The 16688-nt window shown below is 35.3% G+C and overlaps 2 protein-coding genes across 4 annotated transcripts; both read left to right on the forward strand.

The window, feature by feature from the left end:
- Nucleotides 1-812: 812 nt before the first annotated feature.
- On the forward strand, nt 813-2114 carry LOC112705911 (uncharacterized). 3 transcript variants are annotated; one of them, XM_025756940.3, is made up of 2 exons: nt 813-1337; nt 1488-2114. In XM_025756940.3, exons 1-2 carry the CDS (start codon nt 1046-1048, stop codon nt 1832-1834), a joined length of 639 nt encoding a protein of 212 aa, XP_025612725.1. In that variant the 5' UTR covers nt 813-1045; the 3' UTR covers nt 1835-2114. The 3 variants fall into 3 exon arrangements, with proteins under 3 accessions (XP_025612725.1, XP_025612742.1, XP_025612716.1); XM_025756957.3 differs by having other exon boundaries at nt 1509-2114; XM_025756931.3 differs by having other exon boundaries at nt 847-1355.
- A 2558-nt stretch (nt 2115-4672) lies between these two features.
- LOC140184001 (dynamin-related protein 4C-like) lies at nt 4673-5761 on the forward strand. Its single transcript, XM_072234043.1, has 2 exons — nt 4673-4935; nt 5199-5761. Exons 1-2 carry the CDS (start codon nt 4904-4906, stop codon nt 5683-5685), a joined length of 519 nt encoding a protein of 172 aa, XP_072090144.1. The 5' UTR covers nt 4673-4903; the 3' UTR covers nt 5686-5761.
- The last annotated feature ends 10927 nt before the right edge of the window (nt 5762-16688 follow it).

The following is a 16688-nucleotide window of genomic DNA, read 5'->3' on the forward strand; positions in this document are numbered from 1 at the left end:
AGAATCTCTAGAAAATAGTGATGAATCAATGATAGAATTTGCAGAAATTCTAAGATAAATAATGAAGCATACAAAGATTGAAAAACCAGAAAATAAAATAAAAAGAAAAAGGGCGAAAAAATTAAAAAGTAAAATAAAGGAATATAAAAGGGAATTAAATAATCTTCAGTTCGAAATTAATGACCTTATAATAAAAAGAATAGAAATAAGAACAAATATAAACAAGTTGGAGCTAAACTTAAAAAATTTATAAATGCCTGGAAAACCATATTATATGTTGAAAGAAAAAATGGAGAATGAAGTTGAAAAATTAAAAAGATATTTAGAAACAACAGAAAGTGTAGAAATAAAAGAACTTTTTGAGGATTTGAAAAATTATATTAAAGAAAAAGACAAACAGATAAAAGATTTTATATACAATAATCCATGCAAAAAAGAACATTATAAACTAAAACAAGATTGAAAAATTATAAAAATCAGAATTAGTAATAGTAGGAATGGTCAATACTTTCGATTATGAAATTGCAAATTATAAAGCACCACCAACCGAATCTATACAAATTACAAACTTATTCGAAGCAAAATATGAAGAGTTAATAGAAATTTCGAAAAAGAAATTACAGAAAAAATCGACTTTTAAAAATTGGTATCAGAGTCAAGTTAACGATTAAGGGTAACACTTTTTCTTTAAACAACACTTTTAATGACACACTTTTTCAGCCACAAAACGACAAAAATCTGTACATATCCATCTTTACACTAGATGGACCCTCGATATTATTCATCAAAACCATATTTCTCTAATATGAGGTGGAAAACTGCAACACACACCAATGTATTACTAAGAGTTAAAAAATCAAGGCCCAACTCAAGAAATAGGGCATGAACAATCATCTCAAAGTGTTGACCAAAAAACAGAGATAGATCTTGATTCAAACAAAAAAACATTAGGTCACATAGTATGTGATGATGATGTGTCCGTGAGTGAGTGGGATGTGATCCCAATGAAACTTGCGATCTGAGGCACAAAGAAGAATCAGGAGTGATGATTGAGGTGTTGTTCCTCCTCATATTTTGGGAGGCGGTTGTGATTGTAATTCTTCTATTCAAGACCCCATTTAGAAAGCTTCTCATCCTCACCCTTGACCGCCTCAAGCGTGCCCGCGGACCCCTCGTCCTCAACACTGCCGCCGCCTCCCTTGTAGCCCTCCTTCTTTCCGGCGTCTACGGAATAATCAACATTCAGAAGCGACAAATCCATGATGATGGCCATGTTCATCTCAATCCCACCGATCAGCTTCTCATGGCCAATCATCTCCTCCAAACTACTCTCATTGGTATCTTTGCTATTTTTGGTATATGGTTTTTCAACATCGCACTTGGTTCACAAGGACATTAGTACCATAATTATGTTGTGTTTAGTATCCTTTAATCTTCTGAATTTCAAAGGGATTATTTGTCATTCAGTTTTGGCAAATAATTTGCAGGTGCCGTCCTTTTTCTTGCAGTTATAATAGATAGATTACATCACTGCATGAGAGAACTCCGAATTAGAAGAAAGAATCTTGTGGTAATGAAAAGATTGGAGGCAACTAAAGCATTGGAAGAAGAAAGAGACAAATTGAAAGTGGAGATTATACAGCTAGAATCTGATCTCAACTCTAAAGCTAAAGACGTTGATGTTGCAGAAGCCAATGTAACTGCTTTGAGAAAACAATTTCAGGGTTTTCTTCTTGAGTACCAGCGTGTACTTGAGGAGAATCACAACCTCCGCAAGAAGCTACAAGTCTTGGATAGGAGATTGTCACACTCAGTCTCCAAGAAGAATATGTAAGAAAATACAGCAAAAACAACAGAGCAAAATCTAGTCCTGGAAAATAGTGAATACTTTTATGTGATGACAGAAATATAGTGCTGATTTGTTTGTTAGGCGTCACCACTTAAGATTTGACTGACCACAGAGAAATGCATGAAGATGGTGTTTAATGTAACTTTAGTTATCTTGGTTGCCTAACTTTGCTAGAATTTGTTATTGTATTGATGTATTGTACCTTAGACGCCTTAATTAATGTCTGCAGATTGCTCCATAATTGAAATTTCACTTCCATTTTTCACTTGTGTATGCTTTATCATGCAGTAGTATCTCAATTTTCAGGACAGTTATCAGCATCCACTTAGCATGGTTACTTTTATATATAATTTAAATTAGTCCTTTAAAATGAGTCATTTTTTAAATTATTTTTTAAAAGATTTTATTAATTAAATTAATTTTTTAAATATTATAAATTAATTATTTTTGTTCTTATGTCATTCTATTAATAATTGAAAGATGATTAAATATATTTATGAAATTCTATCCGTTTAGTCTATTTTTCTAATTATATAAACATTAACTCAATATAACTTAGCTTTTAAATTAATAGATTTTCATATATATTTATTTTTGGACATGTTAAGTGTCATGTATACTGTCAATTAGCATTCTATAACATCAATTATTAACAAAAATGGTTAATAGAGTGATGGAAAGACAAAAATAATTAATTTGTAATATTTAAAAGAATAATTTAATTGATAAAATCTTTCAAAAATAAATTTAGAAAATCAAACTCATCTTTCAATAACTAATTTGACTATTAATCCTGTTTATAAATCTAACAATCAACTCAAATGTACCGCATGAATTAATTAGTATATATCACTCTGTTTTATAAAAAAAATTTTCACCGTTATCTTAGTTTTTAGTTTTTAAGGTTGGGAGGCATAGGTAAAAACAGAAAGCAAAGCAAGTTAAAACTTGTTTTTAGGAAATCAATTTTCATAACATCTCACATTAATTCACGCATCATCACATTCCCAAACATCAAATATCATTGTATTTGCTTCATACAACCCACAAATCATGTCTTTAGATGGAAGAAATACAAAAAAAAAAAAAATTAAAAAATAACAAAAATATTTCATGGAATAAAATAAATTTAGAATGTATCAGTTTAATCTATTTTTCTAATTACATAAACCTTAACCCAATATAACTTAACAACTAAATTAATAGATTTTCTTAAACATTTATTTTGGACATGTTAAATGTCATGTATGCTATAAATTAACATTTTATATTATTAATTATTGATGAAAACAGTTAATAGAATAATCGAAAGACAAAAATGATTAATTTGTAATCTTTAACAGAGTAATTTTATTAATAAAATCTTTTAAAAATGAATTTAGAAAACACTTATCTTTCAGTAATTAATTTTACTATTAATCCTGTTTATAAATCTAACGATCAACTCAGATGTACCTCTTCGATTAATTAGTATATATCACTCTATTTTATGAAATTTTTTCCTTCATGTTATCTTAGTTTTTAGTTTTCAAAGTTGGTGCTATTAAGTATTAATAGATAAAAAATTCACTTTTTTTAGTATCAGTGAGTATCAGGAAGCATAGGTAAAAGCAGAATTAACAGGACTTTTCAAACGATGACAACAAGAATTGGATGTTGTTGTCTATGTATAGTCCTATTCCGTCTCTAACACACCCATGGAAGTATATAAATGCTCAAAACTACCCAACTCGAGCTCATAATCAATATGCTCATTAAAGGCATGAACAAATCCATGCCCAAGAAGTTCCTTAACCAACCCCCTCTCACTAGGGTCTCTCTTGAAACATTTTGCCAAAAAATCCTTTCCTTCTTCTGAGACATGGCTTAGAATTTCTGGCACCTCATCTCAAAAACTAATCTGATAAAGTACTTTAACAATGTCATTATCATGTAGATAGTACCAGAGTGGCTCTTCTATTATCATTTCCAACACTACACATCCAAGTACCCACACATCAACAGAAAATTTCTACTTCTCTCCACGTGCCTTGTGCGCCGACGTCCTGCAATCACACCCACATCATCGGCCACCACCTTAAGAGTGCAATTCAAATTAGCTATCTTGGCTCCTTATGCTATTACCAAGTCATTCTGCCGCTTCACATCGCTATGCATTATTCCTTGGGAGTGAAGATAAGTCCAAGTAATATTTGGTGGGTGAAACGGGCCACTACAACCTCAGGTAAGCCACTCGTGTTCCTTCTAACTGCGTTAGTGATGGTTAATGTACTCCATGAAAATGTTGTTAAAAGACGTGCCATTTTCTAATGTGACATTCACTATTAGAAAACTAATTATTACAGACGAATATTTTCGATGGATTTTTTCTACGAAAATACAGACAGAATTTTAGAAGGAATTTTTGTCGGAAAACAAAAAAATGAATTAGCATAAATTACAGACGGAAAAGAAAATCCGTCGATAATTCTGTCGAAAAAATTATTTTTTTTGTGAAAAATGGTTACAGACGAAAAATCCATCTATAATTAAATGGACAAAATGCTGCATTTTATTAAATTATTACAGACGAATTTTTCGTCTGTAATTTAAAATTTTTCGTTGGAAATGTTGATATTTTAGGTTTATGATAGTTGGGGTTAAGTTTATGCCCGAGCTCCATTCATTCACAACACACAAATCAAACCTAGCATTCCCCACAGCGCCACCGCTGGCCACTCTAACCGCCGCAGCTAACTTCTCCTTCTTCTCCTCTTCTTTAAACACTGAACCAAACACTGAACCAGTAGAATACAGCCCATGTCTCTCTCGTTCTTTCTCGTTCGCAGAACAAAGCAAGCTCAAGCTCCACCACCGCCGCGCCTCTCTCTCCTTTTATCCCCCTCAGTTCTGGCTCGCATACCTTCGCGCAAGCCCTAGCTCCGTGGCGACCAAAATCGGTTCCACCGTCAGCCGCGGTTCCACCTCTCTCTTTCCCCCTGTTCGAACCGATAGGATGCGTGAACTAGGGTTTTGGTTTTGTGGCAGTGGTTGTTCATCGGAGAGCCACTGGCGATGCTCCTATTCTCAAGCATTCTAAATTCAAGGTGATCTTCGTAATGGCAGCATTATATTTTTTCCAGACTTCAACTCAAAATTCATATGATTTTTGTTGCTTATCGTAATCGCTGTGCTTTCTCATTGCTTATTGTGATCTATGTGCTTTTTTAGTTTCTTTTTTAGTTTCTAATTCAAACTTTTGATTGAGGACTATGATTGGTTTGAATCTGAATTATAATTGTTTACAATATTTTGTCAGTATTAGTTTGGAAGAGAACTTAACAATAGTGGATCTTCCTGGTATAACTAGGGTTCCTGTTCATGGCCAGCCTGAAAATATCTATGATCAGATCAAGGATATTATCATGGAGTATATTAGGCCTGAAAAGAGCATTATTCTGAATGTTCTTTCTGCTACCGTTGATTTTACTACTTGTGAATCCATAAGAATGTCTCAGTCTGTGGATAAAACTGGTTTGAGAACCTTGGCTGTTGTAACAAAGGCTGATAAGTCTCCTGAACGCTTGTTGGAGAAGGTAACTGTTGATGATGTTAACATTGGTCTTGGTTATGTCTGTATCAGGAACAGGATTGGCGATGAATCTTATGAAGAGGCGAGGATTGAAGAAGAGAGGCTTTTTGAGTCTCATCCAATGCTTTCAAAGATTGACAAATCCATTGTTGGTGTTCCTGTTCTGGCACAAAGGCTAGTTCAAGTTCAAGGCATGATCATATCCAAAACTCTGCCCGAAATTGTGAAGAAAATCAATGAGAAGCTGACTTACAAGCTGACTTAATTTCACCAAGATGCTCAACCAGAAGTTCTCCCTCAATCACAGGTACCTCTTCATATCTTTTAGCTGACTTCAAATTAAATTATGCAAAAATATTTATCTAATTTGTTTATTTAGTTCCTGGTTGGAATCTGATTGCGACCAGCCTTTTGATGGGGCCTACTGAGATCCCTTCTCAGTCAACAGAGACTATTAAGATCCCTACCGCTAACTATGAGTTTGGTGCAACCTTCATTGATCATCCCAAGGTGCTTCCCCCCCCTCTGATTTTTCTTAGTTTCGTTTCGTTGTTGTAGATTCCAACACTCATTAACAATGAAATTATTGTGCTTGATTTAGTTGATGCTGTTGGGGAGAATATTGACTGATGGAAGGCTCAATGCAAGAGTCAAGTGCGACGTCTTTGAAAATCTCACTCTTAAAGCCAATGCTCAGGTATTTATGCTCCTTTTCTATTATAAGGGAAATGCCACAATTTTTCTACTGTTTATGAGCCTTTGATATTCTGCTACACCTTATATTCTCCAATTAGACATGTATTTGAAATGATCATGGTTAACAAAAAAGACTCAAATATGGAACTGTATTAAAGGGTCTCTGACATCATCATCACATCCTAATCATAGAGACCAAGGCTTCTACAAATTAATCTACAAGTGCTTTTATTCTTGCAGACAAAAAAATGTTTAACAATAATGCTAGGGAACCAACTCTCTATAAGCCAAGAATCAGCCAACGGCATTTGGGCTTGGAACCGGAAGCCCAATTGGCTCCAACATCCCAAAAATTAACCCACGGTAAACCAGAATAACCCTCATCAGAAACCCTACTTTCACCGTTTTACCAGAAGTTTCAAAAACATCTTCAAACGCGTCACACCACCGGGAAAATCGCAGAACCCTCTTCTCTGTCTTCTACGGCCGCCGCAATCCCGCGCTGAAGCCTCAGCCCGCCTCGCGCCTCCACGCCTCCGGGAACTCTGCGGCTGCATGCAAGTATACCCGGCGCACCGGAAGCCTCCTGTTGCAGCTGCACCATCCGCCGGTGTTCCTCTAGTTCTCCAGCCCAGCATCTTCTGATCGTCTCACCAATTATCAGGTATGGTAGATGTTTTCTCTGATTTGTTATGCATGTTTTGAAAACAGAATTGGAAGTAGTTTTCTGTGTAGTGGTAATGGTGAATTTTAATTGAGTGGGTGTTTCTTCTATCTTGGTTTTGATCAGGTAATATAACCTCGGTGCATCACTGGTGGTTGTCAAGAGTATTAGCTGCATCTTTTCATGTTATTCGGAAGTTTGATCACAGGTAAATATGTTTTTCTTGATCCCTAATTGAATTTGGGTATGTTCTTAATAGATAAAACCCAATCCAAAAAAGTTTGGTTTTCTGAGTAACATTTATACGAGATTTTAGATGAAATCTGTTGGAGTTTGTAAGTTTCCTATAAAAATAAAATTTGAACTTTGATGATAATTCAAAGAAGCTGATGAGGAACACGTGAATGGTGCTATTATTGATTTTGTAATTGTTACTTTTTGACCCTTTTTGGGTGTATGTAGTTCTTTACCAAGTGGAACATATATTTAAAGACCGTTTCTTTATTTATACATGTTTTATTGTTGAAGGGTGTTTCTTCATTGGAGCTTTATGCTATGGGCTTATTTGTAATCTTTGGTTAAGGAGTGTTTTTTTTTTTAATTCATTGGGAATAAGATAGGTACTTCAATGGTAATTGTGATATATTTACTTTGTGGAATTGGGTTTGAGATGATTTTATAAACCACCAGCAACAAAAAATGATTTGCTGATGAGGAACACGTGAATGGTGCTATTGTTGTTATTGTAATTGTTACTTTTTGACCTTTTTGGGTGTATGTAGTTTTTTACCAAATGGAACATATATTTAAAGACCGTGTCTTTATTTATACATGTTTTATTGTTGAAGGGTGTTTCTTCTTTGGAGCTTTATGTTATGGGCTTATTTGTAATCTTTGGTTAAGGAGTGCTTTTTTAAAAAAAAAATTCATTGGGAATAAGATAGGTACTTCAATGGTAATTGTGATATATTTTCTAACTGGAGTTGGGTTTGAGATGAATTTATAAACCACCAGCAAGAAAATTTGTTTTTTTCACTAATATAATTTAGGTAATTCATCAATTGCCAGAGTTAAGCCTATATAAAGATTAAATAATTGGTACTTGTATTATATATGATGAGCTTTATACACTATACATACATTGAGTGAATCATAATGGTGGACATAGCTTGCTGAGTTCTGTGATGACTGATATTAAATATGATTTTATTTGTTCAGGACAGCTTAATTTTTGTTTGCAAATATTATTATCGTAGAAATTAAATCTATATGCACCTATCATTTCTACATGAAATAGCTACAACTGCAAATTTCTTATGGTATGCATTTTTTCAAATTGAACTCCAAGCACTATTTTTCAAATTTCTTAATTTCTTATGGTTCTTTGCAAGGATTCAATTTTCATATATGCACGTGCACTTAATAAATTAAGAATATGTATATTGACATATCAGTCACTCAAGCTAATTAAAAGAACACTAATTGTAATTTTTTTTCTAACTGAGATTGGGTCTGAACTGATTTAATAAACAACTAGCAAGTAAATTTGATTTCTTCGCCAATATTTGTTGGTGGTGTTACTACATCTCTTGGTGTTTATTAGATATCTAGAACGTAGAATTTGAAATCGTTTATTCTTGTTTTGTAATCTATGATTAGCTTTAGGAACCACTTTGTTGGATGTTGCTGATTTGCTATAACTAGCGAATGGATGTTTCTGTAGTTAGAATTACTACTTTGAATGTTGGTTTGATATTGTATTAATAGAGAACTGTTCTGATGTTGCATATGATGTTTGTATAGCAGTTTCCGTTAAAGGTTTAGGGGCTGTTTTCTGTGAGACCATAGCAGGATTGATTTGCAGCAAAACCAACCAACATGGGGAAAAAGGTAACATGATTTTTACCATTCGCAGTTTACCATTCATATTATCGTATGTGTGACTTACCGTTTGTGTAACAATTAACAGAAATTGTTAGAGTCCCGATGCTCACCCAGCTACATTCATAACATGATGAGAATGCTATCTAATAATAACTCCGTTGAGAAGCTTGCGGAGATTGATGAGATTGGATTCGGATTCTTGCGGCGTGTTCCAAATTGGTCTGTAAAGCAAGCCATCATGGTTCATCTGGCTGAGTCGTATCAATATAGTCTTGGGAATTAGAACATACTAGACATAGTCTTGGGTCCTCATAATTCACAAATTGGGATGGCGCTGCAGGCATTGGACAGCGCTCCTGTGCGCCGCAACCAGCCTAGGAAAAAGACTAAGGCTGTGAAATCACCCTTCACAACACCAAGCACGAGGAGCATGCTGCAGCGTGCGGGGTTACCCACTAGAAAGCCAGCCAAGGGAGGGAGACAACGGAAGAAGACAGATGCATAGGTAAGAAAAAATCAATATACATGCCTTAGTTTATCCATGGCCTCCTGATAGAGTTATAGGCATTCATATACCCATTTGCCGACTTAGATTCGTTTCGTGTGAGCCTAATAAAGCCTGTTTCACTGCAGGTTCATGTTTTCATGTTGCGAAATTTGTCAAGTTGATTGTGACAATCAAGACAAATCCTCTGCATGGATGGTGCTCACGCTAGGCACTAGGATGTTTCTTTTCTTTGTAAATTGGATGGTTCTGAATTTATTTGTTGATCTATCATATTTTAGGAATTTGAACTTGTATATACTTAATTGAGAAGTGAATTGCTCGTGTTTTGTTAGATACTCCTCAGCAGGTTTCGTATGTTAGGTATTTCAGGATTCTCAAGCAATTAGTTTTAACCAGGATTTTAATTGGATGTTGCTACTAATAGGCACACGGATGTTACTTTTCCTTGTAGGATGGATGATTCTGAATCTGCTTTATCAACTATAATATCTTAGTCATTTGAACTTGTGAGTACTTCATTCAAAAGTATGCGGCTCGTGTTTTGTTATAACCCTTTTGTGCATGACTGTGCTTAAGTGACAGTTCATTTGATTTACTAGCGTGGTGTTAACAAAGTTGAGGCGTTAATTTTTTTATCATTATTTTCTGTTGCTAAAATTGTGACGTTGCTGGAAGTATAACCTTTGCACGGCCTTCGGGCGTAATCCGTCTATACTTTAACCAAGATTTTAATTGGATGTTGCTACTGATAGGCATACGAATGTTTCTTTTTCTTGTAAAATGGATGGTTTTGAATATGATTCCTATGTTTCATGTGTTACGCATTAACGACAGCGTGCATTTCGTTGACATATGAATGGATTTTTTTTCTAAATGGCAATTTTCGGTCCAGATTTAATACATTTATTTTTTTGCGAACAAATAAGTGATACCTCATTTCTTCAAAACCATACTAACCAAATATTGGGGAACAATAACAACATTTGTACTTTTGATTCTTTTAATGAATACTTCAAAACAGGATAAATGAAAGTGACAAAACAGAAAAATGAAGAGTTTATTCAATTGTGTCTAAAGGAACAAGAAATCTAGCTAAGTATGACAAATTACTCATGCCAAGAAACATGGCTATAAATGCCTAAAAGAGTTCAACAGGTCCATGAATACGCCACCATCTGATGAATTCCATATAGTAGAATCCTCAAATCTGTTGTCTACAGAACCTTGGCAATCATTATCTGTCTGAAGGTCAACAACATCCTACAAGATCCACAACACAAAGAGAATAACTTATGAGAAACAGGAACACCATCACATATAAACAATTTAACATAGACGTCACTTCTGACACATACCGGGTGTGATTTCCTCTTCCTTTTTTCCATTGACTTCTTAATTGACTTGTCCAACTCTGCTCCAAGTCTCTTACCCTTAGGCCGTCCTTTGGTTTTCACCCTCGAGGGTCCCTGTATGTCATGTAAAATAACATCGCATGTGCTCCGTGTGGGCATCGTATTCTGAGTCCCATCAAGAGTAGTGGAACGCATGCTGGCACGGTGATCAGTCAGCTTGAACTTTGCATCCAAAAGGGCAGCTCGCAAGATGGCTGCTTCCTCTTCACAAGAAACAAACTCCTGAGCAACATTATAGAACTCCGAACACAGATTCCTAAACAAATTGTGGCTTTCATTACTCCGAGCCACGTCATGGCTACTCTTAATGTAAGTGTGCTTGCGGATGATATTCTTACTCCATCGAGGAAGAACATAGCAGCTCGGTACTGTGTCAACTCTATAGTATGACCAGATCGCAAGGATGTGACAACACAAAATACCTTCTGCTCATCCACTTTAATAGAAATTGTATCTCCATTTTGTTCAGTTGATCGAACCACACAATCGGTTTTTTTCCTTACCTCCAGCTGAAGGGTCCGAAACATATTACTGGTGTATTCCTGCTGAAACTGTCGCTCAATCATGTGCTCCCTATACATGGGATGACTCCTTTCGAGTCCGCAGCATCATCTTCAAGCTCCTTTTGCTCCTACGTTATCGTATTCATGGACGAACTGAACCAATCCACTCTTGCAATGAAGGTATCCACCGTAGAATGCGTGCATACTTTCACTCCGATGTGTGCTCCTCATGCTGGCCCAAAATTCACTCTTGAAGAATATTGGCACCCACTTACGTCGATTCGCATAAAGATCTGCACAGGGAAAAATAAATAGCATAAGAGTGTCGCTCATATCCAACAGGATGACAGCTTACAAAGCATCGATAAAACAGATAAAAAAATATCCAGACACACTATGAAAAGAAACATTAGTATGTGTATTGAAAAGAACATCCACTGACATAACAAGGTATAAAATTCAGTTACGTTTCTTAAGAAAAAAATAGAAGAACGGAAACACCCGACAGTAATAAAATTAGATGAATAAATAGGCAACATGAAACCAACAGACGGGATTTAATTTAACGATCACAGTCCTGCTAACCATCTGTTATGGCCTAACACAAATTCTTTGATGAAAGCAGCCCAATCAACTTCAAACGATTCACTCGAAGGAGAGTTATACACAATGTGATTTATCATTGCACTCAACTCTTCGTACCTAGCGTAGCCACCAAGCTTGAATTGTGTTTTCTTTATTATGTGCCAAATGCACCATCTGTGGACAGTATCAGGTAGGACCTTCCTTATAGCACCAGCCATCGCCTTGCACTGGTCAGTGATGATACCCTTTGGCGCAGTCCCAATGCATCTCACCCACTGCGTGAACACCCATTCGAAACTAGGGATCTCCTCATTGCCAAGAAAAGCACAACCAAGAAGGGTTGACTTCCCATGGTGGTTTACACCGACAAAGGAAGCAAACGGTAGACCATGCCTGAGAATACATAAAAAGCAAATGTAAGGTAACATGACAAATTTAACAAATAACTGCTCCTGCAATTCACCAATAATTATATAGACTTGTTTCTCCTGTACGTGGTGTCAAACGACACCACATCTCCGTAATATTCATACGAAATCCTGCACCTTGCATCTACCTAGAGTGCGCTCCTAAATTTATTAGCATCGTCAACATCTATGGCATAAAAGAAGTTGGGATTGATTTCCTTCATTCGAACGAAATAATTCATCATCCCATTGAAGTCCGCATTGTCATCGGAGCATCGGAGATTTCTTATAATGTAATTTCTGACATCCTTTTCTAAGAATCTCAAGTTTGAAGACCCACCAACTTCGTTTGCAAGTGCTAGATACGTCTTGTTGGGTCTTATACCAGCCTCGTTGTTATCCGTAATGACGCACTTGGCATGCATGGTCAGCTCCCAGTACTCATGATAGTGGACAGCTTTATCAGCCGAACAGGGGTGAGAATGCCTCAATTCTACCCTGGACACAACCCAACATTCCTTCTCCCTGTCCAGCATGACATACATTCTTGCTTTGCATCTCGTGGCTGTTATTCTGTTTGACCTAGTTGCTGCCTTAACACGAGATTCTCGATAACCCTCTCGAGTGCAGTGAAGAGATTGATTAATGCGTATTTTTGCGTCCTTCTGCATCTTGTCAAAGTTCGTGTTCCTGACTTTAGTTACAAACCCCAATTTCTTTGCATAACTTGCATAAAACTCCTGTGCCAAATGCAGCGAATCAAATCTCATTCCTATGGCTGGGATTTCCTCTTCACCGAGCCCACTATGATCCAGCAACTGTAAAGCCAATTCACATAACCAAAATACAAATTAAAGATAGTATCAAAGTGGTAACTATAACGTGCTAACACACAATAAGAAATACTTCAAACCTCGTGTCTTAAATCCAACTCATCATTTCTCGTCACCATGACGTCGGTGATTTCGTCGACCTTCAATTAAAGACAATCGGAACAGAGGTTTAATCCACTTATGACCATTACTATATAATGAAGCAATCCAATAAAACATAACAACAAATAAATGGAAACACATATAGCACTCAATCAGACTTTATTTCTATAAACAAATTATTTCTCCAGATTTTTCCAAAAACTAGTAATCTAATTACCATGAATAAGAAGCCTTCACAACACACATTTTAATAAAAAAATTCTATTAGGAATCAATGAATCAATAACAACATGTAATTGATTGCATGCATTATGACATAGACGGACAACATAGTGAGATTGAAATTGATCTTGGACTATTCGCACATTTAGGAGCAACATACAATACTAATAATTTTGTCTTTTCCAACATAGATCTTACATGTTTTCCACACAACCCAATTAATTTCCATATCCACTATCTATGTCTATCTCTACTGAAATTTTCAGTATCAATGACATTAGCTAATTATAGTCTGTTCCACAACCCAATGTATTCAATTGCAATCATACCTTATTAACATGTCCACTAGCAACGTCAGTGTCCGATATTTTTTTTAAAGAAATAAATTTAAGAAACATCTAAAAAACATGGAAAAGAAACATTCACACTTCAGGTTTTCATATAACAATTCATCAATTCAAGACTAACATATACAACATAGAACATACCAAGGAACTCTCTTGATTAACAACGCCATCATCATTCAATTCATCATTGCCTTCACTAGCATTGATCACTGTGCTATTCGGTTCCCCTTCCGGATTTGAGCGTTCCATGGAGAACTTTTTTTTTTTACAGAATATTTGCGCCGCCACGGCCACTTCTTCTTTTTAGAGTAAAAGCGGCACGAACCGAGGAAAAACAAGGATAGAGACACGATTTATATCATTTGATGTGGACGGTCTCAAGCAAGTGATGATGATCAACGTGACATGCATGCAAGGCATTCGAGGACGTGATGCATCAATGGCGGCTACTTAGTGAATGAAAAGCGGCACCAACGGTTAAGGAGTGACGACGGCGACACAGCTTGAGTGATTGGGTAAAGACGGTGGAGGAAGTAGGCGGCTATGCTTCTTGGGGAAGAGAAAAAGAATGACGGCGCTAGTTGGAAAGAGTAACCCAGGGTGTTGAAACTGAATGCTCTGTTTCCGTGATTCTCTCCTATGACCCTCGTATCTTCCCTCATGTTTTGCAGGTTGTCAACAATAATTTAAAAAACAAATTAAATTATAAGTTAATAAATTAAATTAATTATGTTGTTCTATTCTTGGCTGATTATTAGTTGGTTTCATATACTTTTTTAATGTTTAATTCCATTTGCTTTGTTGTTTATTCTTTTAGCATTGTTTGGCTAATTGGTTCATATTTGTGACTGTGACCGAATTTGAGCTGAAAATTTTTCTACTCCAATTTATTTAACAATAAGGATGTTGCACCTAAATATTGCTTCTATGATAGGTGATGCCCTGAATTCCTTGAAGAACAGATTGACAGATCCTGCTGGTGTTCTTCAAAGCTGGGATTCCACTCTTGTCAGTCCACGTACATGGTTTTATGTTACTTGTAGCAATGATAATAGTGTGATCCGTGTGTAAGTTATACATACATCACTTTTACTTTTACTTTTATAGCCATTTGTGTATGCTTTGATTTACCTTGAATTATGACTCCACTAGGCAGCTTCAAAGTCCTAGATGCTTCACATAAAGAACAATAAATCACATATCACAATACATTATAACTTATAACTTCAGGTTCCTTCATTTCTGGCATAATTATAGCAGCAAAAGCAAGAGAAGCTTTATAAATCAAATGGTTAATACCCAGAAAATGCAGAACTAGCCTTCTGAAAAATCTTCTCTCTATTATTGCTCTGAGACTATTATTTTCTAAGCCTTTAAGTACAGCACATTTGAGATTTGCATTCTCCATGCACCTGGAATTTTTTTATAAGGTTTGAAGCAACTGAACATTATCTGTATCCAAAGGACAAAGCTTATCATGTTTGCTTTTTTTTTTCTTTTTCCTTTTATTTTATTATTTCTTATCTGTATACCTGGATTTTGGCCTCTACTATGGAGGGATAGATAATGTGCACTCAGGTGAGTTTCTGTATACTACTACACCACCAACAACTTTTGAGGATAACAATATTGTGATGATGATGCTTTTTCTAACCATTCATTCCTTTGGAGTTGGAATTTTTGATTCACCTTGCAGGCCCTAAATCCCTCATACACTATGCCAAGTTTCATAATTATCAGTACAAGTATCCTTGTTTTTTTTTTTTTTGAAAGAAGTATCCTTGTTTTTGTTTATATCATATATATATATATATATAGTAATTAATTATACAATTCGACCATACCACATGTCACTGGTATTATTGTGGAGCGTGGCCAAGTTTTTTTAGTGCTATTTTTTTAGTCTAATTAATAGCACTTTGATCCGGCCCTCTCCCTTAAAGAATACCAACAATATCGAATAAGATACCTACTTATGATTTCTATTCTTGTGATATGTATTTGTACTAGTATTATATTATGATGATTCGTACTTATGATAAAGTACTATATTGTAAACTATATACATATACTTTTTTGTTCATATTAAGTTAAATCTATAATAAATGCATAGATATTTGTATGGTTTGGTGTAGAGCTTAGTTACTATCCAACAAGATTGTGTGTGTGTCTCTCTGTATGTATATGAAAAATGTTAGGAGTCATTTATTTTTAGTACTTATGCATGCAAATTTTCCCAAAACATATGGCAATTGGCAGTAGGCTCTCCATTAATGCTCATTATTTTTCTTGAGAAAAATCTAGAATTGAGTTTATATTAAGAATATAACATTTTGTATATATAAAACCTTCTAATTTTTACCACTTTTCTTTCAGATTAGAGAGATTCGCCAGAAATATGATATGGTGACCTACCTGTTGGAGTATATTTACTATCCTGACCAAAGTATGTCTTTTCGGAGTTAAAACTCAACTTATTGCACGTTCATATGCTGTGGAGCACAAGTTCTTTTTATTTTTATATTCTTAAGTTGCACTTCATTTCTTTTCCGATGGTCAAACTCTAATTTATTTGCTGTAACTTTTGGTCGCCCTTCATTGGATTGGTGTCCGGAAAAGGGTTGGACAGTGCCTATGCCCACTGTACGTACTTATAATCCCATAATTTGGCTTATCTTTCTATCTGTAATTATTAATTAATATTCAAGACATAGTACGATATTAAAACATTTGAAATCATTGTATGCATCTCTATGGTTTAAATCGCATGTTGATTCTTGTTTGCAACAACTCACCCGAAAGATCTGTATAAATTTTCATTAACAATGAAAATGATGTGCAAAAATGTGTTCTGTTGGACTTCTAAATTTCCAGTTACTGGAAAAGTAGGATCCTTCCCTCTTTTAAGAAAGAGGCTTTCAACTCTGCAACTCTGTCACCCTAGCTCTTCTATTGCCTCTTTGTTTTTCTTCTCTTCTTTCCATGTGTGTCATCTCCAGGTTTACATTGCTATTTAAAAAAAAAGATCCTAATCTTTGCTCAATTAAATTAGCTGTAAGACTAACAACCTTATTGTGATGCTGATTATTTATCCCAAATGTTCCA

The sequence above is a fragment of the Arachis hypogaea genome, chromosome 1 (genome assembly GCF_003086295.3).
Source record: "Arachis hypogaea cultivar Tifrunner chromosome 1, arahy.Tifrunner.gnm2.J5K5, whole genome shotgun sequence".
NCBI lineage: Eukaryota > Viridiplantae > Streptophyta > Magnoliopsida > Fabales > Fabaceae > Arachis > Arachis hypogaea.